The sequence below is a fragment of the Salvia miltiorrhiza genome, chromosome 2 (assembly GCF_028751815.1).
Source record: "Salvia miltiorrhiza cultivar Shanhuang (shh) chromosome 2, IMPLAD_Smil_shh, whole genome shotgun sequence".
Classification (NCBI taxonomy): Eukaryota; Viridiplantae; Streptophyta; class Magnoliopsida; order Lamiales; family Lamiaceae; genus Salvia; species Salvia miltiorrhiza.
In genome coordinates this window covers 73,478,836-73,504,757 of record NC_080388.1, presented here as the reverse complement: position 1 = coordinate 73,504,757, position 25,922 = coordinate 73,478,836, and the positions used below count along the sequence as shown (strand labels likewise).

General features: G+C 34.2%; 3 protein-coding genes across 8 annotated transcripts; all 3 read left to right on the top strand.

Moving 5' to 3' along the window:
- Positions 1-1,771: 1,771 nt before the first annotated feature.
- Positions 1,772-7,587, top strand: LOC131009243 (nicotianamine aminotransferase 1-like). Its single transcript, XM_057936515.1, has 7 exons — positions 1,772-2,108; positions 3,268-3,826; positions 4,399-4,458; positions 4,554-4,709; positions 5,342-5,417; positions 5,528-5,743; positions 7,458-7,587. Exons 1-6 carry the CDS (start codon positions 1,849-1,851, stop codon positions 5,701-5,703), a joined length of 1,287 nt encoding a protein of 428 aa, XP_057792498.1. The 5' UTR covers positions 1,772-1,848; the 3' UTR covers positions 5,704-5,743; positions 7,458-7,587.
- Positions 7,588-10,479: 2,892 nt separating this feature from the next.
- Positions 10,480-19,666, top strand: LOC131009258 (uncharacterized). Of its 6 annotated transcripts, none has more exons than XM_057936539.1 (5): positions 10,480-11,174; positions 13,031-13,095; positions 14,838-16,866; positions 18,723-18,787; positions 19,432-19,666. In XM_057936539.1, the coding sequence occupies exon 3, from the start codon at positions 14,839-14,841 to the stop codon at positions 15,901-15,903; it is 1,065 nt and encodes a 354-aa protein (XP_057792522.1). In that variant the 5' UTR covers positions 10,480-11,174; positions 13,031-13,095; position 14,838; the 3' UTR covers positions 15,904-16,866; positions 18,723-18,787; positions 19,432-19,666. The 6 variants fall into 6 exon arrangements, with proteins under 6 accessions (XP_057792522.1, XP_057792523.1, XP_057792521.1 ...); XM_057936540.1 differs by having other exon boundaries at positions 10,480-11,247; XM_057936538.1 differs by having other exon boundaries at positions 10,480-13,095.
- Positions 19,667-20,839: 1,173 nt separating this feature from the next.
- On the top strand, positions 20,840-24,919 carry LOC131009249 (probable aminotransferase TAT2). The gene is made up of 7 exons (XM_057936520.1): positions 20,840-21,505; positions 21,888-22,227; positions 22,936-23,154; positions 23,557-23,616; positions 23,711-23,866; positions 23,967-24,060; positions 24,527-24,919. The coding sequence occupies exons 1-7, from the start codon at positions 21,258-21,260 to the stop codon at positions 24,646-24,648; spliced, it is 1,239 nt and encodes a 412-aa protein (XP_057792503.1). The 5' UTR covers positions 20,840-21,257; the 3' UTR covers positions 24,649-24,919.
- The last annotated feature ends 1,003 nt before the right edge of the window (positions 24,920-25,922 follow it).

Here is a 25,922-nt window from a genome sequence, read left to right as displayed (position 1 = left end):
AGTTTTAAATACTAAAACTGAATGTTCATGTTTAAAAAAACACTGTTGAAACAGAAAAATGATACTACGTGTAAAGAAACATTGTTTCAAATTGCGAAAATGTTGATAGTTTATCCATTAAATTGATAGTATTTGGTTTAGATTGGAAAGCAATTGTGAGGAGTCGAATAGTTAGACTATTATTTAATTTGTATTTATTTATTTATTAATTTGGTAATAATTCTAAACACAATTAATTAATTAGAACGTATTACATAGAAAGTTGAAAAATAATGAAGTGAAAAAATAAATTTCGAAAAATGGGGTGAGAAAGTAACATAAGTGACAAATACAAGCTATAAGTTTTATTTTATTTAATTTTCTATATATACAAGATAAGTAGAAACAAATATCACGTTTTAGTTACGGTAGTAATATTTTTATGAATTAAAAATTGCAGTCAGTTTGTAACAACTTTCATGTTACTCATGAATTTCATAGATGGTGCCAATATGTTGTCGTGACTCGTGATCGGAAGCAAACGAGTTATAAGGGAATATTTTACTAATCGGTTCGGACCCAATAAAAAATAGTGATGAATTTAACAACATAAAAACATGTTATATTTGTTAATGAACTAATATTTTTTTCTACTGGTATAATCATTGTACCCAAATAAGTTTTATCCTATTGGATAGAATCATTCATTAATACCCCTCGTATAATCATTTATATAATGTTTAAATTAACAAGTCACATTTTCATACTAATAAAATAGGAAAAATTGCATGAAAATACACAATATTTTCATATAATGACTCGACTCCCCCGACCTTGATGTACACTAGTGGCTCTACGTCAGGTCGTGCGTGGTATGTTCGCGATTCGTACAAATGAAACGTAGTAGGCGAGTTGACCCGGATAGGGCAGATAGGCTAGTTAAAAATTATACAAAACAAGTTAAAAAATAAAATAAACATAATTATTTCAAAAATCACAATATTTTAGTATGAAGACTCGATCCCCCGATCTATTGATATTTTTGGCTGCGTTACGGATAAGCCTAGTCATGTAATTGAGGGCCACATTATGCAAACAAAATCACTAAAGCAAATTAGCAAAATCAAATAAATTTAAATTGATAGCATAAGAAAATGCAAAAGAATAATTCAAAATAATGCTCCTATTATCTGCACTATATGTAATAAATTTAAATTGATGCCATAAGATGTGTTCAAATAAAATAATCACAACGCCGCCACCCCGCCCCCACAAAAAGAAAAAAAGAAAAAAATCATACAATAAAAAGGCTTAGGTAACTATGAAACATCTCAAAGTCACCTCAATATTCAAATTGCATATATATAGAATTTTCTTTTATCAACTTGATATATGTAGTAATAGCACAACTTGATATTCAACAACTTTTTTACTTTAATCGAAAGCGAATCAACAATAAGTTTTAATTTAAATATGAAAAACTGTTATGCATGAATGTAAAACTTGAATAATCCAAACGAATAATGCCATTTTTTTTTGTTTTTACACTTGTTTAAATAATTCATGCCTCGGCCTGCACAAGTCTTCAGTCTTTCCATACTATGTATCCACCATTTTTTGACAACAATAAAAAAACAGTAAAAAAAAGTGGTGGGATTAATTTATGACAAAATGTCACGAGTTTATCATTTCAATACCTGATCTCTCTGCGTAGTTTCCCTTTTACTCTACAAAAATTTTTTCTATAAAAAGTGGCAAATAATTAAACCTCGTATCATCATAATCACTACAATTAATACTTAGTAGCTAGCTGAAATCTCTCTCTCTCTCTCTCTCCCTCACTAGATTTAATTTAATTTAATTAATTCAATGGCGAAACGGTGGCGTTTCGAGGGGAGCCAGCACGTGATCGGAGCGGGGGCAATGACGCTGAGAGGCGTGATGGACGGCGTGATGAAAAATATGGACGGCGATGATGGCAGACACGTCATTCATCTCAGCCAAGGGGATCCCTCCGCCTTCCCTTCCTTCCGCACCGCCGCTTTCGCCGAGGATGCCGTTTGCGCCGCCGTCCGCTCCGCCCAATTCAACGGCTACTCCTCCACCGCCGGTCTTCCCGCCGCCCGCAGGTATATAAATAGAAATTAAATATTTTGGTTTTTCACTATTTGGAATGTTACGTGCGCTGCATGAAATTCTTGGCCACTTGCATGTATATATGATTGTACGTACTAAATAAATTGACTAATATATAATTTCTTAACGTGACCTTTTTATCTTAACTATTATGTTAAAAAGTAAATATTTTGCAAAATTTGGTTCATGCATGACTACTTTCGAGAAAAGAAAAATGTATTGAAGGTACCGTTTGAATAAGGCAGTATATATTGTTGAATAAGACAATATATACTGACGAATAACGATATTAAAAAATTTGGTAAAATTTTGCTCCCTCCAAGATTCGAACATTAGTAAAAAAAATTGCTCTCTAGGTAAATATCAGTCATAGGATACATGAAATTAACACACACAAATCAATCTAAGATCTCACCACATATAAAGGATCTCATTGGAACGCTCCTCTATATATATGTATATATGTTTCAATATATAATTTTATTCAACTGTTAATCTTTTAATACTAAAAATGCAATTTTGTTAACATATTGTAATTTTTTTTATTGAAGAGTTCATAACAACTTTCAGCTTTCAACTTTGTATGACAATTAGTTGGACCCCGGCTATATATGCAAGTGTAAAGTTAAGAAACTAATTCTCTACTAATCACTAAAAATGTTTACCACTTATTCTAATAAAATTTCTATACCATTAATTTAATTATGATATTATTATGTTTTCTTTATTTTCTGCAAATTGGCGTAGTACGTAGTTTGTAAACTTGAAGAAGAAAAAGAAAAAATCTAGTAATAATATTTATTTAATATAATCGGTTATATATATGGCATGTTGAGTTTAAATATTTTCCCTATAGTTTGAATATATATGGCATGTTGAGTTTAACTATTTTCCCTATAGTTTGAATATATATGGCATCGTTTTCCTTTTAGGAATATGCTAAATTCAGATACAGCAACCAAAATATATAGTTACTATTTTATTGCAATAATGATTTCAATCGGTCATCTTCGTATGAAATACAAGTACTTTCATCTCTTTGTCTCAAAATCTATTTGAAATCTTGAATGAATATGTACATTACATATATTTTTTTAAAAAAAACGCTATTATATTGTATCTTACAAATTAAGTTGAAATTATTTTTCATAGTGCTGTAGCGGAATATCTCTCCAAAGACCTTCCGTACGATCTCTCAAGTGATGATGTTTTCCTAACCATTGGATGCACCCAAGCATTAGAAGCCATTCTAACTGCCCTTGCTCGCCCCGGGGCGAACATCCTGCTTCCCCGGCCGGGCTACCCTGACTATGAAGCCAGGGCAGCCTTTGCCGGCCTTGAGGTCCGTCACTTTGACCTGGACCCTGAAAACGACTGGGAAGCCGATTTGGCTGCAGTCGAAGCCTTAGGAGACGATCATACGGTCGCCATCGTTGTCATAAACCCTGGAAATCCATGTGGAAATGTGTTCAAATATGATCACTTGAAAAAGATTGCAGAAATGGCAAGAAATATGGGGATCTTAGTGATTGCAGATGAAGTTTATGGCCATCTTACTTTTGGAAGCAATCCTTTTGTGCCAATGGGAGTTTTTGCATCAATTGCACCCATTATTACACTTGGATCATTGTCAAAGAGATGGATTGTACCAGGTTGGAGAATTGGTTGGCTTGTCCTAAATGACCTACATGGGATCCTTACTAAGCATGGGGTATGTTTCTTATACATGTCTCTAATTTCTTTATATTATAGTTATAGTTATTATTTAATTCTTTTTAAGCTTGCCACTATTTTAGGACGATTTGCAAATATAGGTCAATTTTTTCGAACTTACAGAATTGGGCCATTTATTTTTAAATTCGGCGTCCGTGAGCCACATTTTTGGGCCAAAATTGGGCTATGTTGCATTTCATGGGACACACGAATGCCAAAAATTTAAAATAAAAAAGCTTAATTCTACAAAATAAAAATAAAAAAAATTGATATTTTTTTTAACAAACCGTCCTAAGATAGTGGCCGGCTTCAAAAATTTAAACGGTTAGTACTAATAAATTTGATTGACATTTTTTTAATAAGAATTGATGTTGTGATTTAAAACATTATATACCCGAATTATGATTTAATTAACCAATCCTTACTAAGAATTAAAACCTCAAAAAAATATTATAAATCGTGACAAAACAATCTTATTTCGTAATTATGAAAAATTAAACTGAAGCACTTGAAATCAGATTCAACATACAAGAAATTAATCACTAATTAAGTTTTTCTAATTATCTGCAGATTGTTGACAGCATCAAGGGTTTTTTGAACATTTCCTCCGACCCAGTGACCTTTATACAGGTTCTCATTCTAATTTAATTAATCTTTTATACTAGTGTAAAATTAAATTTTATTCAAATTAATTAAACCTTTAATCTGTATTAATATGAATGCAGGCAGCACTTCCTGAGATTCTGTTGAAGACTCCAACAGATTTCTATGACAAGATTGTGAGTATGTTTAGAGAATCCGCCGAAAAGTGTTACAAACTGTCCCAACAAATTCCATGCATAAGTTGCCCTACTAAACCTCAAGGATGCATGTTTCTTATGGTAATTAATTTCCCACAAATCAACTATTATTGGGTTAATTAACTTTAATTGTCTAGAAGTTACTGAATTTTGATCAAATTTTAGTTCTACGTACAAACCTTAATGTTTAGCGCAATAATTACCGAGCTATTGATTTAATCTGGTTTTTCTACCAATCAAGATTTTGGCCAGATTTACTGTTGACATGACTAGTAGAATAATTGACTTGGCATAATCCTCCTCGCGTGGTAATTGATTGGCAGAAACGACATCATTTGTCATGAAATGACGTCAATTATTCGACTAGCCATGTCAACGATAAGTTTGACCGAAATCATTAGTGGCAGCAAAATCAGATTAAATCACCGATACATCAGTAATAGTTCAGTAATTATCAGGTAATTGATTGGCAGAAACGACATCATTTGTCATGAAATGACGTCAATTATTCGACTAGCCATGTCAACGATAAGTTTGACCGAAATCATTAGTGGCAGCAAAATCAGATTAAATCACCGATACATCAGTAATAGTTAAGTAATTATCAGGCTAAACTTTGAAGCTTGATGAGAATTCAGTAATATTTATTTCCTCCATTTCAAAAAAATAAAAATAAAAATAAATGATTAATATGATGGGGTTTTGCATCTCAGATCAAACTCAATTTGTCCATGCTGGAAGGGATCTGCTGCAAACTTGCCAAGGAGGAATCGGTTATACTTCTCCCAGGTGAAATTTTGTGCCAAAATCTATAATAAATTAATAAATAGAGGGAAAAAAATGTATATTTTCATTTATGGTTTTATTAAATTTGTGACAAGATTTGTTGGTGGGTGCAGGGACTGGATTAGGGTTGAAGAACTGGCTAAGAGTGACATTTGCAGTGGAGGCATCTCACATCGATGAAGGCTTTCGAAGAATTAGGGCTTTCTGTGAAAGGCATGCAATTTCCAAGAAAGAAACAACACTCTCTTATTATGTAGAATCACCTGTGTTTGATTATATTTATGTTTAGTGTATATATATGAGTGATTAATTTAGTGTAATTTTTAAAAGAGTTAATATATAAAACTATCCACTTTCATATTGTAAAGATAAAAATTGTCCACTAAGATAAAAACATTAAAAATTGACCAATTTTTAAGTAAAAGTACAAAATTACCCCTTACTTTAAAATTTAAAAAAATGGCCACTAATTTCTCTTTCTCTCCTCTCTCTATTTCACGTAACTTTCTCTCTCTCTCTCTCTCTCCCTCTTCCTCTCCTTCTCCTTCTCATCCTCGCCGCCGCTCTACAGTTGCCGCCCACCACCACCGCTACGCTGCTGTTCTGAGACGGAGGGAGCCGCGCACGCGGCAGCGTTGCTCCTCCACTGCTGACTCGCCGGGGAAGAAGACGCGCTTCTGGCTCGGCACCTTTGACTCCGCCGCGCCGCCTCCCCCGGTCCGACGCGCCGCCTCCCTGGTTCGACGCTCCTCCGGAAGCCTCCCCCTCCGTTCGCCTACATCAATTCGTCGCGCCGCCTCCTCCCTATCTTCTTTTTATTGTTTGGAGAAGACATGAAAGTTAGGGTTTGAGTTGGAGGGAGGAAAATAGAGGATCTAAACTTAAATGTTCACCTATTTCATTATCGACACGTCAACATCTCTAAGCCGATTCAATAACTCACTTCTCTCTATCTCTCTGCTTCTTAGCTGAGTCTATTTTAGATCTCTGCGAGTAGGTGGTGATGGCGGAGCGAGAGTCGCGCCGTCGGAGGCGGCGGAGTGGGGGAGGCCGCGGCCGCGAATGCTGCTACTGCAGTTGTTGCGTGGCTATTGCTGTTGTGGTGTTTTCTTTGCTGCTCAACTCAAAGATGACTCATTGAGTTTGAGGGGAAGATGTTTGATGATTTGTCTAAATGAAAGTATAATTAGATTTTATTTTATTTTTTCTTTTTCTTTTTTATAAACATGTTTCTATATTTTTTGATTGATAAATGATTTTGAAATATAAATTATGTCTAAAACGATAATATGATAAGTAAGCATCTTTGAAAAGTGATTTTTTGTATTTATTTTTAATGTTCTTAAATTCACAACTAAATCTATGAATTCACAATTTAATGTTCTTGAATTCACAACTAGCTCGATGAATTTACAACTTAATATTCTTGAATTCACAACCAAATCTATGAATTCACAGCTAAAACTCGAATTCACAACCAAAATAAATTACAGTTTTAATTGTGAATTCAAACTTTAAAATCTCAAATTCACAACTACTTGAATTCACAACCAAAATAAATTCTAGTTGTGAATTAAATTCAGGTTGTGAATTCGACTGATTGTGAATTCACAACCAACATAAATCTGGTTGTGAATTAAATTTTGGTTGTGAATTCGTTTGTTGTGAATTCACAACCAAAAAATTCTAGTTGTGAATTAAATTTTGGTTGTGAATTCGACTGGTTGTGAATTAAATTTTGGCTGTGAATTCGACTAGTTGTGAATTCACAAACAAAAAATTCTGGTTGTGAATTCGACTGGTTGTGAATTCTCAATTCACAACCAGTGTGAATTCACAACCAAAAAAATTTGGTTGTGAATTCACAATGGTTGTGAATTGCGGGATTTTTTAAAGGGGTGATGTAAAGTGGACATTTTTTTAATTTTTAATGTGAAGGGTATTTTGGTAACAGTGGCCATTTTTTAAGTTTTTTATTTTAGTGGACATTTTTTATTTTTACAATATGAAAGTGGTCATTTTAAAAATCCACTCTTTTTAAAATATGGTATGTATTATTAGGCAGGCTTGAAGCTAGCTAGTGTGGAATTCCTCTGTTTAGCTGTAAGGGTTTCCTAGTTTAGATTTGTTACACCATTATTAATTAGTATTGGATTTACTTTTTTTTTTTCATGGTAATATATAATTTTAACTTTTAATTTCCTTATTGTGAACTAGGTTCCATCGTTCTATGTCTCCAATCTTAATCTTATCTAATTATTATTAATAATATATGATAATGAGGAGAGGTTCAAGTAAGAATCACCAAATAAAATAATTAAGATCGAAAAATTATTCTCAGTCTTTTGATTATTAAGATCAACGATAGATGCATCATCTTAGTGGATAAATGCACCATCTGATACTACAAGGTGGGCGTTCGTCGGGAACGGCCAAGCGAGCAAAGGGGACGGTGGGCCGGCGGGATTCGACGGGTGGTGGCGAAATTGGCGGAGGGAGGTGGTGATGACGAAATGGGGGAGAAAGAAATAAACCCTAAGTATAACAGGTGCAGTAACGACCGCGTTTTGACTTAACGACCGAAAATCGGTCTTTAATAATAGTAGATTAATTTGTAATTTCTTATATATTTATCGACCAAATGATACGGTAGTTAAAAATAATTTATTAATTATTAATTATTAATTATTATTAATATATAAAATAACGACCGTTTATAACGGTCGTTAACAATTTAGTGCATTAAATTATTGTTTTATTATTTAACAACCGAAAATCGGTCGTTAAAATATATTTAAAAATAATTTATTAATATATTTTAGCAATCGTTAAAACTCGGTCGTTAATATTAGTACGGGAACAAATAAATAAATATCAAAGAAAAAAAGTACGATCGTTATGAACGGTCATTAGTATAAAATTAAATTGAAAATAATTAAAAAATATTAACGACCGTTATTATGTCGTTGTTTCGGTCGTTAACTATAAAAAAATAAAGATATAAAAAAAAAATTAAAAAAACGGTCGTTAGGTTCGTTATTTTACCGACCAATTATCTCGGTCGTTAATTTCGGTCCCAGGAGCTGTGTTTTCTTGTAGTGTGAGTTCGAATTCTGAAGGGATTGAAAATTTTATATTATTCGAGTGCAGTAAATTTAACAGGTGATGCATTAATTTTACAGCAGATATAGCAATTTTAATAGTTCGCACACTTCTATGAAAATTGTAATTGATGAATCCACATTTTATACGAGGAAATGTTAATATATGCGTTCCATTACATTACATACCATTCAATATTTTCGGCAATGTTGGAAATAGTTAATTGAAAAAAAGAAAAGAGAAAACGTGATATCTCAAGTAATCGTGAATAAGCTAAAAAAAAAGTTGTTACAAGTTAGATAATTTGGTGACATTATCAATGTTGTCGTGTTTTAATGTTAAAATTCATTGAATCTATAAAAGATATTTATATACACTGTCACAAGTAATCAAGAGCTGGACCATTTCCTCTTTTAATTATTTGTTCACATCTTTCATAAATTAACCCAAATTATAAGTAAAAAAAATCGTAATTAATCATGAATAACGTGTTCAACTTAACACACACACACACGCATGATTTGAATAACTAAAAGAAATACAGTGCAGGTTACCTCAAAAATATTGTTAAATGTCCTTGTTAATTAAAATTATGAATGAGATTAATTAAAAGAATATACCATTCCGAACTTTAGATTAATAAATCCCAATGATTAATTATTAATTTCAAAATTGGAAAATTATTGTAAAAAATAATTGTGAATTCTAATTGAATTATGAACCTTAATAATACTAAAATAAAAATTTTAAATAGAAGAAATTAAATAAAATTATAAAAACATTGAAAGTGAGATATTACGTGAGACACTAAAATCTAAAATGTGTCACGTGGGGTGGAAAAATAAAATGATATACCATTTGAATTTCTCTCGTGGAAAACCTGACTTGCAAAATTTGATATGCTAATTTGGTTTATTTTTTTATTTTTTATTTTTTGTATTTTGATATGCTAATTTGGTTTGGATAATGTCTTTGCCAACGTTGTAGAAAAACGTGGTATCCCAATTCCCAAGTAGTCGTGAATCTCGCAACACATTAAATAAATAATATATGTAGTTTTTCATTGTCTCTGTATTTATGTTTAATTAATTGACACAAGAAATCAAGAGCTGGACTATGGCCTACTTAATCTTTCAGAAATCTTATCCAAACAGTATCATACGCAGTATTATTTGTATAATTAAATAATATCAATTATATACAGTGTCATTTGTATATTCGAATAGTACTGTCATTTAAACAGTACTCCCTTCGTTCCATTCCAATAGGCTCATTTTCTTTTTTGGGTAAAAAAAATTATACTTAATTGGTGTGGACCACACCACTTTCCTACTAAAAAATAAGTTTTCTCAATCTCCGTGCCTAAAATAAGTGAGTCTATTGGAATGAGACGGAGGAAGTATAAAAAAAGGTGTGAGTTTCGAGTTAAGATGCAAATTAAGGTCTGGATCGGATGCAACTCGATTACACGGTGCAACCGATTACACCCAAGATCACCTCATTAAAAAATAGTGGATACATGAATGACAAAAAAGGGGTTATGTTAAAACCTATTTTGGTGGACTAAAATTTAAGTATTTTTCGTGCCAAACAATTAACCCTTCTTTTTACGCAATCCTTTTATTAATGAATAATCATTTAAGTCTTTGGTATATGAATTTTTTATGACTTGCTAATATATTAGACATTTAAGTATGTCTCACATGATATGGCAGATCTTCCGGATTTATTTCTGTGTTTGGACTTTACTAAATTTAACACGAAAAGTTATAATTTAGACTCATATTAATATATTACTAATATTTTGTATCTCGTGAGGCTTTAAGCTTGTAGTAGCCCGCTCTTTTATTTATGATAAAAACTAGTAAATGCAATTTTTTTATAAATGAATCCAGTTTATGGTTCTGATTTTTTTTATCAGAGGCAGAGTTATCATTTTAGCGTTATATTTTTATAACGTATGAAAAAAAAAAAAAAAAAAAAAAAAACGCGACGAGGATTATTGAGCAATCAATAATTATTATTTCCAAGTTATAACTGACTTAGCAAAGTCATGTTATTTATTAATCGAGAAACAGAAGCAGTTATATTTTATTAGTGCTACTAGAAGTCGAGAAATTATTCCGACTGCAACGCAAATTCAATCTACGGATTTAATCTAGATTCATATTACTGTATTAGCATCACCAAGGCATGAGGATATAATTCATTTATTCATCAATCTCATTCTCATACTTTACAAACTCTTATAACCAATTACAGTTTCACCTATCAATGCTATGAAGTAGATACATGAATATGCTAGACATATATGTAAGCATACAATCATCATTATTTTTTTTCCACTCCCTAATGTCTCCTACACTATACACGCATAATCTCCACTTCTCCACTCCACCAACTATCTCCACCACCTTTTGCTTTCTTCCACTACATTTTTTCTCACCACCCTTTCCACTCCACTAATTCCACTACACCAAACTTTCCACCTACTCCCTTCCCCACCACACGCAAGAATGCATCTAACATTCCATTATACAGGCAACAATCTTTTCATCATCTTCATTCTTCACTAAGGAACCGAAGAGCAGCCACGAGTTCTGCCATAAGTACACTGCTCCGGCAGTGTTTTGCAAGGCGATTCCAGCCATCCAAAAGGTTCCCAAAAATTCCCAAATTAATTGTGTATCATCTTTCATATGTTTTCTATACTTTGGCAAAATTTCAGAAGGTTTGAAGCTCTTATGATTTATTTATGAATTTGTAAACATCACTGCCCATCTGGAATACATTTTTGGTAAACAATCTTTGGGAGGCCATAAGTAAAGTTTCAATCGGTGAAAACCTTTGAAACTTGAATATGTCACTCTAGACTCCCGTATCTTTCTTTTGACATCGGCCTCACCATTTTTGAATAAGGGAAACAACCGGTATAAATTCTTGAAATCTAGTTCTTATTCCATGTACCATCCAGTAGATTTTACAAACCTACGACTTTGAGGTGGCAAAGCCCGACTTAAATCTTTGATTCTCAAGCCTAGCTTTCTACTGAATATTCAATGACATGTTGGGAACTTACTTGCTTAGTTTTAGAATTTTTGGTGAAGCCTAAAGTTGGTTTTCTGATTTATGTTATGAATCTGCCAAACTTGAACGCTTTTTGTGCACTGAACTTTAGACAGTCATATCTTCTAAACCATGAATGTTCTTAGATTAAATCCAACTGGAGAGTGTTATGATCTCTCCCTAGTTTCCAGATTGACCCTTGGGGTTCCCAGTGGAGTTTTGTAAAGGGAGATATGAATTTTTAAAGAAAGCCCACTGACTTGGTTGTAATCTGGAAATCTGAAATTTTCAGATTTTTGCTTGTTAAATACCCATCTTTGAGAGGGCATATCTTGCTCGTTTGAATTGTTTTTCATTCGATTCAAATTGGAGAATGATCCTTGAAATGTCTAGTTTCCAGAATGTCTTTTGGAGCATCATTTGGAGATCCGAGGCAGATTTGGTGTCTGTTGCAAAACAACCCCTTAAGAGCTCAAGTTGTTGAATTATTTTCTATGTATCAAAGTTTATTTTAAAGGATGTTTCATGAAAGATTTCGTTTATGTGCGTAACAAGTTTGGGACTATTTATTTTAAATGAGGTCCGTTCTTTATTTAAATTATGATGGACTTTTAATGAATATTTTTGGGATTAAACTCTTATTTCTTGATTTATATAAATTATTTTTTTTAAGGACTTATAAATATGAATTTCGTAGGCCTACTGACCTACTGTGATCGACGGTTTGTCGATGTCTAATAGCTTTGAAAATTTTATAGCAAGTCCTGACATGAGTCTTGAGTACCCTGGTAAAATTTCAAGCCATTCCAACTTCGTTTGATACTTCTTTAAAATGCAAAACCTAAACTGCACATAACTACCGAGAATTTCAGAGAACAGATGAAAGAGTCATTTATTTCAGTAGCTTCCTGTGTGATCTAGCTTTCCAAATTTTTATGGTATTAACCTTATTGTGTTAGCTAGATATCCACCAAAGTTGAGCCCAGTTTGACAACGTTTACTATTTGTCAAAAATCCAAGTTTTCGATTGTTCAAAACTGCCGAACATGGTAGATCGTGGTAAAAACGTCATATCTCTCAAACCACTTGGAGTTTTCGACTCTACTTTTTTTTTATATGAAACTAGATTCGAAGATCTTTCTTTCGGTATGAGTCTCGAGTCCAGGAGATGTCGGAGTCAGAACAGATTAAATTTTGAAGTTGAGTCAGTGTAAAAACAGAGCATGTTTTGATGATGTTTGATTGTGATTCTTATGTGCCTTATGTGTTTGTGTTGCCTATGTGTTTGAATGAGATTAGACGAGGTATGATTGATTTTTGACTGTCTTTAATGTAACGAATTATGGATGCTAGAACCCTAAAACACTAAAAGATACCCTAGGCACGTAGAATTAGACTTTGTCTTATGACAATTACTTCACGAACTTATCGACTCTTCATCAATGAAGGTCCGGGCGACAGAAAGTGAAGCCGAAGAAGAAACGACTCCACGCCAGCTTTAAGAACAATTGAGGTGGGCAATTTCTTACGCGTAAATAAAATGCTATGCAAGTGTTATGCTTTAAAATGCAAATTGGATCTTCAAGTATGGTATGCTTTATTACGCTTAAATGAGTTAAGCTTTATTATGATGCACATTAAATGATTACGCTTATTTACGCTTGAATGCTTTACGCTGATAAGTTTATGCTTATGTTTGATGCTTGCGTATGTTGGGGGAGGCCTCCCTCAACAGTACGATGCCGTGTCCGCTGAGGAGGGCCTTCCTCACGGCGCGATGCCCGTGTCCGCTGAGAGAGGCCTCTCTCGCGGCGCGATGCCAGTATGCCAGTATGCCAGTGTTACAGCGTCTATTGGGGGAGGCCTCCCTCAATAGTACGATGCCGTGACCGCTGAGGGAGGCCCCCTCTCACGGTGCGATGCCCGTGTTCGTTGGGGAAGGCCTTCTCCACGACACGATGTTTGTTTATGATTGTTGATGATGAAGAATGCCCTTATGCTATTTATGAATTTGGAAATGTTTAATGAGCAAATGATATGAAAGAAACTTATGCCTCTTATGCGAAGTTGTGTTTTGTTGTTGATATTATGTTATATGCTTGGCACTGCCCACTAAGTACTCTTGTACTTAGCCCTTCGATGTTTATGTTTGTGCAGGTTGAGCTGTGATGGGCGATGAAGTGTTGTTGCTGAGTGGAGTTTTTGTCGAACTTAAAGTAGGCTCAGAAAGGGTACATGTCTTCATACATGTATCTCAGTTATGCATTCCGCTATAAACACTGATTATTTCAGTTACGCCTTCCGTTGCAAACTCTGATAATATTTTAGCCAAGCCCCTAACGATGCCTTTTTCCTTTTAAGGAATATAACGCGTATACAAGTTCTTTGAGTACCCTTTTTATGCGACCTATGCCTTTTTCCCTTTTAAGGAATATTTCACGCGTATTCAAGTCCTTTGAGTATTCTTTTATGCGCCCCTTTCTCAACCCGCTTCTTAATTTCCCTTCCCCAGTCATGGTTTTCCGGATTAATTATCCTTAATTAAGGCCGGTCGTGACAGAGTGGTATCAGAGCAGTTCGTTTGCTCTGAGCCTAATAGTTTATTTAAGCCAAACTTAGAATGGATCACTAAAGTGTCTAGAGTTCAATCGACAAAGCTCAGCACTTCATCGTATCACACTCAACGAAGCATAATGGTATGCTCTTCCAAGTTTTGAGTTAATATTTACAAAAAGTGAAAATTATCGTAATAGCAAAGTGAGTAACTGTTAATAACTATGTTATGTTGTTATTGAATGAAATGATTTACGCAAGCGCGATTAAGTATGCCTATGGAATGAATCCCTATGAACATAGAGCTATTAAGATATGAGATCACCACTACGACAGAACATAGAAGCAAACATAGAAAAAAATTAGATTGTATCTTTTGGTGGCTATAGTGAAGGAAGCAAGATAAGTGATACGTATAGAAAAAAATTTTCTTAAGCTGATGATATTATAGCCACTATAAATCTCCATGACTTATGCTTAAGTATCCAGTTTAGATGATGTGATAATATATGCTTAAGGATTGTTATGACTCATAGATTTGAGATGCTAAGGACCCTTAAAGCTTACTACATCAATGATCAATGATGTCATTGGAGTCATGACTTGTTTACAAGTTATATTAAGTTGACATTTACAAGAATTCTTTTGAGGCTTGTATTAGATTATGCTAGAGTGTACTAATTGGCACATCTTTGCTATCAGAATGCCGCCTAAGAGAGGACGCCCTGCGAAAAACAATAACAATCGCAGAAACCGTAACGCTGTACCCGAAGAACCACAAGATGCTCGAGGACATAACCCATCCCCTCCGCCTCCGACTAGGAGAGTCGAAGAACTCTTTTTAAGGCAAAATCCACCTACGTTTGACGGAACGAGTGAACCGGCTGAAGCTGAGATTTGGGTGCGTGCAATGGAACGCATTTTCAACTTTCTACGTTGTACTGATGAGGAGCGCCTATCTTGCGTCTCTTTCCAACTAACAGGATCAGCTGACTTCTGGTGGGAAGCACGTCGAAAAATTCTGACACCTGAACAATGGGCAAGTTATACTTGGGAAGATTTTAAGACGGGATTATATGATAAATATATTCCGAAAAGCTATAGGAAGAAGAAAGAAGCTGAGTTCTACGAGTTGAAGCAAGGAAATAAATCTGTGGTTGAATACGACAAGGAATTCTGCAACCTGTCTAGGTTTGCTCCGCAACAAGTGGACACAGATGAGAAGATGGCAGAGAAATTTTGTGCCGGTCTACGGTACGAAATTAAGATGGCTCTAGCAAGCCACGGAGGACTCTCATACACGGAGTCTTTGAACAGGGCACTTGACGTTGAAGCTGCAATGCCGTCGGACAAGTCAGCCCCATTGTTGATCTCAACGCCAAATGATCCACCAGTAGCCTCACATACTCTCAAAGGGAAGCGCAAGTGGGACAACAACGAAGACAATATCAATCAGACTAGTAAGAAAGTGTGGCAAGAATATGAACGGGCCGAACAGTTTATTCAACCAAGGCACGAGGCACAGACTAACCTCGAGCGAACTGGGGGTAACCAAGGTCAGAAAGGAGTTTTACCTTGCCCAAATTGTGGTAAGATGCATAGGGGTATTTGTCGGGCTGGAACTAACGGTTGTTACAATTGTGGCCAAAAAGGTCACTACTCCACGCAATGCCCCAATAGACAACGAGGTTCAGCAGTTGGGAACACCCGCACCCCCTTGCCAGCAATACGTGGACACTTGCGAAATCAGCCTCAATCACATCAGTGAAAATCTTATGGAGACACCGCAGACAAGAAAAGCTACGTGGGAGCTTGAAAACAAGATGAAGGAAAAATACCCCGAATTGTTTTAGCAGAGATATGCAAATTTCGGGACGAAATTTTTGTTAAGAGGGGTAGTATGTAGTAGCCCGCTCTTTTATTTATGATAAAAACTAGTAAATGCAATTTTTTTATAAATGAATCCAGTTTATGGTTCTGATTTTTTTTATCAGAGGCAGAGTTATCATTTTAGCGTTATATTTTTATAACGTATGAAAAAAAAAAAAAAAAAAAAAAAAACGCGACGAGGATTATTGAGCAATCAATAATTATTATTTCCAAGTTATAACTGACTTAGCAAAGTCATGTTATTTATTAATCGAGAAACAGAAGCAGTTATATTTTATTAGTGCTACTAGAAGTCGAGAAATTATTCCGACTGCAACGCAAATTCAATCTACGGATTTAATCTAGATTCATATTACTGTATTAGCATCACCAAGGCATGAGGATATAATTCATTTATTCATCAATCTCATTCTCATACTTTACAAACTCTTATAACCAATTACAGTTTCACCTATCAATGCTATGAAGTAGATACATGAATATGCTAGACATATATGTAAGCATACAATCATCATTATTTTTTTTCCACTCCCTAATGTCTCCTACACTATACACGCATAATCTCCACTTCTCCACTCCACCAACTATCTCCACCACCTTTTGCTTTCTTCCACTACATTTTTTCTCACCACCCTTTCCACTCCACTAATTCCACTACACCAAACTTTCCACCTACTCCCTTCCCCACCACACGCAAGAATGCATCTAACATTCCATTATACAGGCAACAATCTTTTCATCATCTTCATTCTTCACTAAGGAACCGAAGAGCAGCCACGAGTTCTGCCATAAGTACACTGCTCCGGCAGTGTTTTGCAAGGCGATTCCAGCCATCCAAAAGGTTCCCAAAAATTCCCAAATTAATTGTGTATCATCTTTCATATGTTTTCTATACTTTGGCAAAATTTCAGAAGGTTTGAAGCTCTTATGATTTATTTATGAATTTGTAAACATCACTGCCCATCTGGAATACATTTTTGGTAAACAATCTTTGGGAGGCCATAAGTAAAGTTTCAATCGGTGAAAACCTTTGAAACTTGAATATGTCACTCTAGACTCCCGTATCTTTCTTTTGACATCGGCCTCACCATTTTTGAATAAGGGAAACAACCGGTATAAATTCTTGAAATCTAGTTCTTATTCCATGTACCATCCAGTAGATTTTACAAACCTACGACTTTGAGGTGGCAAAGCCCGACTTAAATCTTTGATTCTCAAGCCTAGCTTTCTACTGAATATTCAATGACATGTTGGGAACTTACTTGCTTAGTTTTAGAATTTTTGGTGAAGCCTAAAGTTGGTTTTCTGATTTATGTTATGAATCTGCCAAACTTGAACGCTTTTTGTGCACTGAACTTTAGACAGTCATATCTTCTAAACCATGAATGTTCTTAGATTAAATCCAACTGGAGAGTGTTATGATCTCTCCCTAGTTTCCAGATTGACCCTTGGGGTTCCCAGTGGAGTTTTGTAAAGGGAGATATGAATTTTTAAAGAAAGCCCACTGACTTGGTTGTAATCTGGAAATCTGAAATTTTCAGATTTTTGCTTGTTAAATACCCATCTTTGAGAGGGCATATCTTGCTCGTTTGAATTGTTTTTCATTCGATTCAAATTGGAGAATGATCCTTGAAATGTCTAGTTTCCAGAATGTCTTTTGGAGCATCATTTGGAGATCCGAGGCAGATTTGGTGTCTGTTGCAAAACAACCCCTTAAGAGCTCAAGTTGTTGAATTATTTTCTATGTATCAAAGTTTATTTTAAAGGATGTTTCATGAAAGATTTCGTTTATGTGCGTAACAAGTTTGGGACTATTTATTTTAAATGAGGTCCGTTCTTTATTTAAATTATGATGGACTTTTAATGAATATTTTTGGGATTAAACTCTTATTTCTTGATTTATATAAATTATTTTTTTTAAGGACTTATAAATATGAATTTCGTAGGCCTACTGACCTACTGTGATCGACGGTTTGTCGATGTCTAATAGCTTTGAAAATTTTATAGCAAGTCCTGACATGAGTCTTGAGTACCCTGGTAAAATTTCAAGCCATTCCAACTTCGTTTGATACTTCTTTAAAATGCAAAACCTAAACTGCACATAACTACCGAGAATTTCAGAGAACAGATGAAAGAGTCATTTATTTCAGTAGCTTCCTGTGTGATCTAGCTTTCCAAATTTTTATGGTATTAACCTTATTGTGTTAGCTAGATATCCACCAAAGTTGAGCCCAGTTTGACAACGTTTACTATTTGTCAAAAATCCAAGTTTTCGATTGTTCAAAACTGCCGAACATGGTAGATCGTGGTAAAAACGTCATATCTCTCAAACCACTTGGAGTTTTCGACTCTACTTTTTTTTTATATGAAACTAGATTCGAAGATCTTTCTTTCGGTATGAGTCTCGAGTCCAGGAGATGTCGGAGTCAGAACAGATTAAATTTTGAAGTTGAGTCAGTGTAAAAACAGAGCATGTTTTGATGATGTTTGATTGTGATTCTTATGTGCCTTATGTGTTTGTGTTGCCTATGTGTTTGAATGAGATTAGACGAGGTATGATTGATTTTTGACTGTCTTTAATGTAACGAATTATGGATGCTAGAACCCTAAAACACTAAAAGATACCCTAGGCACGTAGAATTAGACTTTGTCTTATGACAATTACTTCACGAACTTATCGACTCTTCATCAATGAAGGTCCGGGCGACAGAAAGTGAAGCCGAAGAAGAAACGACTCCACGCCAGCTTTAAGAACAATTGAGGTGGGCAATTTCTTACGCGTAAATAAAATGCTATGCAAGTGTTATGCTTTAAAATGCAAATTGGATCTTCAAGTATGGTATGCTTTATTACGCTTAAATGAGTTAAGCTTTATTATGATGCACATTAAATGATTACGCTTATTTACGCTTGAATGCTTTACGCTGATAAGTTTATGCTTATGTTTGATGCTTGCGTATGTTGGGGGAGGCCTCCCTCAACAGTACGATGCCGTGTCCGCTGAGGAGGGCCTTCCTCACGGCGCGATGCCCGTGTCCGCTGAGAGAGGCCTCTCTCGCGGCGCGATGCCAGTATGCCAGTATGCCAGTGTTACAGCGTCTATTGGGGGAGGCCTCCCTCAATAGTACGATGCCGTGACCGCTGAGGGAGGCCCCCTCTCACGGTGCGATGCCCGTGTTCGTTGGGGAAGGCCTTCTCCACGACACGATGTTTGTTTATGATTGTTGATGATGAAGAATGCCCTTATGCTATTTATGAATTTGGAAATGTTTAATGAGCAAATGATATGAAAGAAACTTATGCCTCTTATGCGAAGTTGTGTTTTGTTGTTGATATTATGTTATATGCTTGGCACTGCCCACTAAGTACTCTTGTACTTAGCCCTTCGATGTTTATGTTTGTGCAGGTTGAGCTGTGATGGGCGATGAAGTGTTGTTGCTGAGTGGAGTTTTTGTCGAACTTAAAGTAGGCTCAGAAAGGGTACATGTCTTCATACATGTATCTCAGTTATGCATTCCGCTATAAACACTGATTATTTCAGTTACGCCTTCCGTTGCAAACTCTGATAATATTTTAGCCAAGCCCCTAACGATGCCTTTTTCCTTTTAAGGAATATAACGCGTATACAAGTTCTTTGAGTACCCTTTTTATGCGACCTATGCCTTTTTCCCTTTTAAGGAATATTTCACGCGTATTCAAGTCCTTTGAGTATTCTTTTATGCGCCCCTTTCTCAACCCGCTTCTTAATTTCCCTTCCCCAGTCATGGTTTTCCGGATTAATTATCCTTAATTAAGGCCGGTCGTGACAAAGCTGGAATGAATCCTCTGTATCAGATATGGGGTATTATTTTAGGGGTTAATTGTCTCAAAACAAGAATTTTAAAGTCATTTACATCATAATTTTTCTATGAGTTCTATCAATACAACGCCATATTAATATATTATATATTATGTTATTGCAATAAAACACCATATTGTGTAATTACAATAAGCTCAAATTAATTAATTATTCCCAGAAGCTCCGTTTCACTTGTCAGCTAAAAACTTTCCACATTATCAACAAAAAACGGCATCGTTTTGAGAAAGAAGAAACCCTCAAATATACGTCCAAAAAATAAAAAATAATTTATAATCCAACCATGTGTATTTAATTAATTTCAGTTGAGCACTAGCCTTAATTAATCTTCGAAAAAAAGTGAAAATGTTGCTGTTACGAAATTTTAATTAAGAAAAATGGTACGATAATTAAGTTATGGTATTTTGAAGGTAGAGAGTCATTGTTTTAACAATATACTAATGAAATATATCATCAATTACTGACTAAAAATCTAAACTTGAAAACAGCATGATAATACCTATGAATCCTAATTAAAATATGATGAACCCCCACTGATAATATCTTATAATTAATATTATCATTACTGAAATCAAGTTTAGCTGAACGTCTTTTATTATTTTAGAACCAATAAGTTATATCATGATTGTTGATTTGCATTCTTTTTTGTGTTGAAATTAATTAAGGAAGAACATCGATCATCGAATCAGAGTTGATGAACTAGAAAATAATCGGTTGTTTGTTGTTCTAATATATATTTTATCAAATAAAGAAACGAAAGGCTTCAACTTGAGGCGTTTTTTGCAATATAAAAAGTAAAATAAAATCAAAAAACCAAAACAAAAAAAAAAAAAACTTTTGTACTTCTATAGATTCGAGTAAGTCAAAATTGAATTTTCTAAATATAATTTACTTTTTTATATATAAGTTGTACCGAAAATAGCTGCCACACAAGTTCTGTCATAGAAAAGAAAAGAAAGAAAGAAAGAAAAAAAAAAAAAAACAGTCCCAATTAGTAATAATTATTCATTGAGAACTGAAAATTATATAAAATCATAATCATGAAATCATCAATATCCTTACTTACATAAACCGTGATTCGAATATGGTTAACCCTAATTAAAATTACTAGTACTAAATAAAACTGAAAGCTAAAATTGAGATCATAATTTTTACGTTAAAAAAGGTTTTTTGATCTCAATCCTTAGCACATACACATAAATATTAAATCTAAAATTTTAAGTAATTAAATTACCATTACAGCAGACGAATTGGATTGCAATGGTTGAAGCTGTAACATGATGAAGCATTGGCGCCTATATATACCACATGACTCCTCCATCTTCATACACATTTCCAAGTGAGAGAGAGAGAGAGAGAGAGAGAGAGAGAGAGAGATGGAGAGCAGTTTGAAGAATGAGAAAGAGGGTAGGGTGAGTGTGACAAATAGAGATCTGATAAAGAAAATAAGTGAAAATCTCAACAAAAACGATGCTAGATCAGTTATCAATCTTGGAAATGGAGATCCAACTCCATATCCAAGTTTCCAAACAACCCTCGTTGCAGAAGAAGCCCTTCTCAACTCCCTTCACTCCAACTCCTTCAATGGCTACCCTCCTCCTTTTGGTCTTCCTGCAGCTAGGAGGTCTCTCTCTCTCTCTCTCTCTCTATGGATGTTTGATCACCTCTAACACACACACATACACATGTATATATATGGGGTGGATGGAGAAAAAATCATTATGTATTTTTAATTTTCTTATGATAAATTTGACGATTGTATAAGAATACCACTGTGTGTGTGTGTGTGTGTGTGTTTGATAAGCTCTAACACATGAAGCATGCATCTATAATAAGATAGTGAAAGCGAGTTAATTAATTACTTAACTTAGTATATACACCTACGTACTAATTAGGTAAAAAGTGGAAACAAAATTAGTGGTGGATATATATTTGAGATTATTTAAATTTTGTTGTCTACTAACATAGTCCAATTATTCGTTTGTTTGTTCACTGCAACGTAACAGGGCAATTGCGAAGCATTTGAGTGGCGATCTTCCACACGTGTTGTTGGAGGAGGATGTGTTCATAACCTCGGGGGCGAGCCAGGCGATCGAGCTCCTGCTCACGGTCCTGGCTCGCCCCGGCGGCAACATCCTGCTCCCTCGGCCCGTGTTTCCCCTGTACAAGGCGCGGGCGGAGCTGGTGGGGTTGGAGGTCCGCGAATTCGACCTCCTTCCATATAGAGATTGGGAGGCCGATCTCGATGCCGTCGAGGCTTTGGCCGACGATGAGACTATTGCTATGGTGGTCATCAACCCTGGATATCCTACTGGGAATCTTTTTACTTTGGACCATATGCAAAAGGTACGTAACGCGATACAGGGACATTAAAAAATAAATATAATTTTTACGACCTTTAAAACGGTCGTTATATTTAAAAATAATTTCATATAAGCTAATGACCGGTCCTAAAATAATCGGACAATTATTTTTAAAAAATTACAACACTAACGACAATCTTTTCGGTCGTTGATTTTAAAAATATTTAAGAAAAAACAAAAATAGAACGATCGTTAATCGGTCGTCATGCCCGCCACTTTAATGACCGTAAATAACGGTTGTTATTTTCGGCCCTTGCTTGCGTGTTAATTTTCTTGTAGTGGCAGACCTAAAATCTTTTATAATAATATATTTTTAAAATTTTCTTTGAGAGAATATATTTTTTAGATAATTTAATTGATCGATGGAAAATTCGGATAAATATAAAAAATCTTATAAAAAAATAATATAATCATAAAAAATAGATTTGGTGGGGGCTTAAGCCCACTCAAATCCTATCAATGATCGAAAATACTACAATTAACTAATTAAATAATCAATTAATTGAGGCAAGACCACTAGCCAATGTTTTATTTTCTTAGTGTGCACACTCAAGCCGACTTGGTGACTCGAATCCCTAAGTATGATGGGAGAAGAAGCGTTTTATCGATTGAACTGCGTTTATTTTTTAAGTTTCCATGTTAGTTAGCTTTGTGCACTAATTACTAAACTATTTGAAATTATGTTTTGAAGATTGCGGAAACTGCGCAAAGGAAGGGGATTATTGTGATTGCAGATGAAGTTTATAGACACATTGTTTTTGGAAATCAAGAATTCATACCAATGGGGATTTTTGGATCTCTAACTCCTGTCCTTACCGTTGGATCACTCTCCAAGCGATGGCTCATTCCCGGTTGGCGCCTCGGTTGGATCGCTGCTTCCGATCCCAACCGGCTCCTTAATAAATCGGGGGTTCGATCTCCACTTCTCTCTCTTTCTATATATATATATATATATATATATATATATATATAATTGTAATGCATGAATAATCGAACTTTGAATTAATGATTATTCGTTTATTACAAGTAGCTTATTCAACTTTATTTACTGGGTTATTCATATCTATTTTCCTTCTCACAAAAGATAGTATTCTCGCTGGATTCTCATAGAGTAATTTGCACTGAACCTTTAAAGTAAAATACGTTCCTCGTGAGATTCGATCTTAGGGTTATGAGTTTTTTTCTTTTTTATATGTATTTGTTGTTCTTAAATTTTATGTTAAATACTACTTTAATCCTACTATATACATAAGTGTTTTTAATTCATAAAATGAAGAAGAGCCTTAGTAAAAGTGTTTTTTTTTTAAATCAGATCATTGAGTCCATTCAGAAATATCTCTGCATGACATCTAGTCCCGCAACCCTAATCCAGGTAACAAAATCAATTTTTAATTCATCGATTTGATTTCTTTGTCACATCTTATATAATTGAAAATTAATAAATTAATTTTTGTGGACGTCAACAGGGTGCGGTGGCGGAGATTGTTGAGCGCACCCCAACCGATTTCTTCGACAAGACTGTTAAAACGATTAGAGAATCTGCAGAGAAATGCTACAAACTTATCAATGAAATCCCATGCATCACTTGCCCCACCAAACCTCAAGGATGCATGTTTCTCATGGTAATTAAGAAAAAAATATGTATACATTAATGTACAATGTTTTTCTTTTTTTTGATTTCATAATGAAATGGTGAACAATAATATGATTTTTGCATCTCAGATGAAATTGAAGGTGGATATGTTGGAAGGGATTGAGGATGAATTGGACTTTTGCTGCAAACTGGCTAAGGAGGAATCCGTCATACTTCTTCCAGGTGATAAAAATGTGTCGTTATTATAAGGACTACATTTATTATGAGAATATTGCATTGGCCATAAAAAGTTACTGTAATTATAGTGAAATTCACCACACTTAAAAAAATTGAAATTTTAGCTTTCTTCGGGGTTTGAATCCTGGTGCTGCATTCATCTATAAAGATGGTGCATCCAACATATATAGATATATATCTTGGCGATCAAAGAACTGAGAAAAATTCTCTGTTTCCATTTTAAGCCTCTTCCTATATATATAGCTAAGTGTAAAAAATATAACACAAATTAAAAAACCCTAGTTTTGCAATCACAAATTAAAAAGGTTAAAAATTGTTTTATAATTACAATGTTATAAAAAATCGTATAATAATTGCAAATTCAAACAAATTACTAATATTTTATTATTTCCGACAATCATAATTTATTTATTTATTTTGAATGTGACAATTGAGTTGTGGTTGGGTGCAGGGATTGGCGTAGGGCTGAAGAATTGGATGCGAGTAACATTTGCCATTGAGCCATCATACATCGATGATGCATTTGGAAGAATAAAGGCTTTCTATTTGAGGCACGCCAAGAAAACACTTTAATTAATCTCGATTAATTAATGTGTTTCTTGCATGATAGTATAAAACAATTTTAAAAAATTATAATCATAATGATGCATCCGTCGCAGATCTTCATATATATGTTCTTCTTGATATCGCTATATGTTTGATATGTACAATTTCTTGTATATATTACAAGAATTGTTTAGTTTGCTTTAATTTTCGAACGAGTGTAATGTGAAAGTGTAATAAAAGTGGCCTTATGCCAAAGTGTTGTAATATATAATTTGGTTGATTGATGTTTCTTTTTTTATTTTATTTTTGGTTAATAGAATTTTTATTTACCAATTTTCAATACAAACCACCACCTTACAACACAAACAAAAAAGAACAATTAGTTCAAACACAGCTTTTGAACTTTAGCAGTCTTGCTCCTCTGACGAGCTAATTGTTAAAACGTGACCGTAACTTTTAGTGTTTTCAAATCTCTTTGTAGAAATAATCTTATTAATTATCACCCTATTTTTTTTTTTTTTTACATATTTACACATATTGTCACTAATGGACCACGTAAATTCATTAATTATCATAATTTTTTTTCGAAATTGCTCCATTTATCATATACACAATATTTTTTTCTTAAAATTCGTGTCCACTTCATTAAATTAAAGAAGAATTTTCGTAGACGAAAAGGTTGTCCAAAACACACGTTATAAATAGCTAATAATGCTATATATTCTCAAGTGAATCCCACATTGTTACATATGGTTGAATATTGCATTGAGACTAAATTTATGTTGATTAAACTATATTAAACTATATCTCTCTCTCTATAAATCGAGATTGTATTCTAAAATTGACTGTATTTACTTACTCTATGGGACAATTTTGTCTGAAAATTTTCATGTTTTAAAATTGTTTTAATGTTTTTTGCAGATGATAAAGCTGATAATGGCATATATGAAAGAGGCAGAATGGTGCTATAGCAATTATGTTCCAACAATGGAGGAATATATGAAATCGGCACTCGTAACTGGTGGTTACATGATGCTATCAACAACCTCTTTAGTTGGAATGAGAGATCCTATTACCAAAACTGATTTTGATTGGATTACAAGTGAACCACCAATTTTACGAGCCTCATCGATTATTTGTAGATTCATGGACGACATGGTAGGGCATGGGGTAAGTTTTTTTTTTTTTTTTTTTTATTATTATTTTAGTTGTAAAAAAATCTATAATATATTAAAAAGAAAATTTTCCGTTTGAAATCAATTTTAAAGTTGAGTGGCAATTTTTGTGATTATAATAAAATT

Bases quoted from the DNA above. Each gene is read 5' to 3' on its own strand.
- LOC131009243 (XM_057936515.1), top strand. From the start codon at position 1,849: ATGGCGAAACGGTGGCGTTTCGAGGGGAGCCAGCACGTGATCGGAGCG. The intron at 2,109-3,267 runs GTATATAAATAG...TATTTTTCATAG, and splicing joins GGTCTTCCCGCCGCCCGCAG to TGCTGTAGCGGAATATCTCT. The intron at 4,710-5,341 runs GTAATTAATTTC...TTTGCATCTCAG, and splicing joins AAGGATGCATGTTTCTTATG to ATCAAACTCAATTTGTCCAT.
- LOC131009258 (XM_057936537.1), top strand. From the start codon at position 14,800: ATGCTAGAGTGTACTAATTGGCACATCTTTGCTATCAGAATGCCGCCT.
- LOC131009249 (XM_057936520.1), top strand. From the start codon at position 21,258: ATGGAGAGCAGTTTGAAGAATGAGAAAGAGGGTAGGGTGAGTGTGACA. The intron at 21,506-21,887 runs GTCTCTCTCTCT...GCAACGTAACAG, and splicing joins GGTCTTCCTGCAGCTAGGAG to GGCAATTGCGAAGCATTTGA. The intron at 24,061-24,526 runs GTGATAAAAATG...GGTTGGGTGCAG, and splicing joins ATCCGTCATACTTCTTCCAG to GGATTGGCGTAGGGCTGAAG.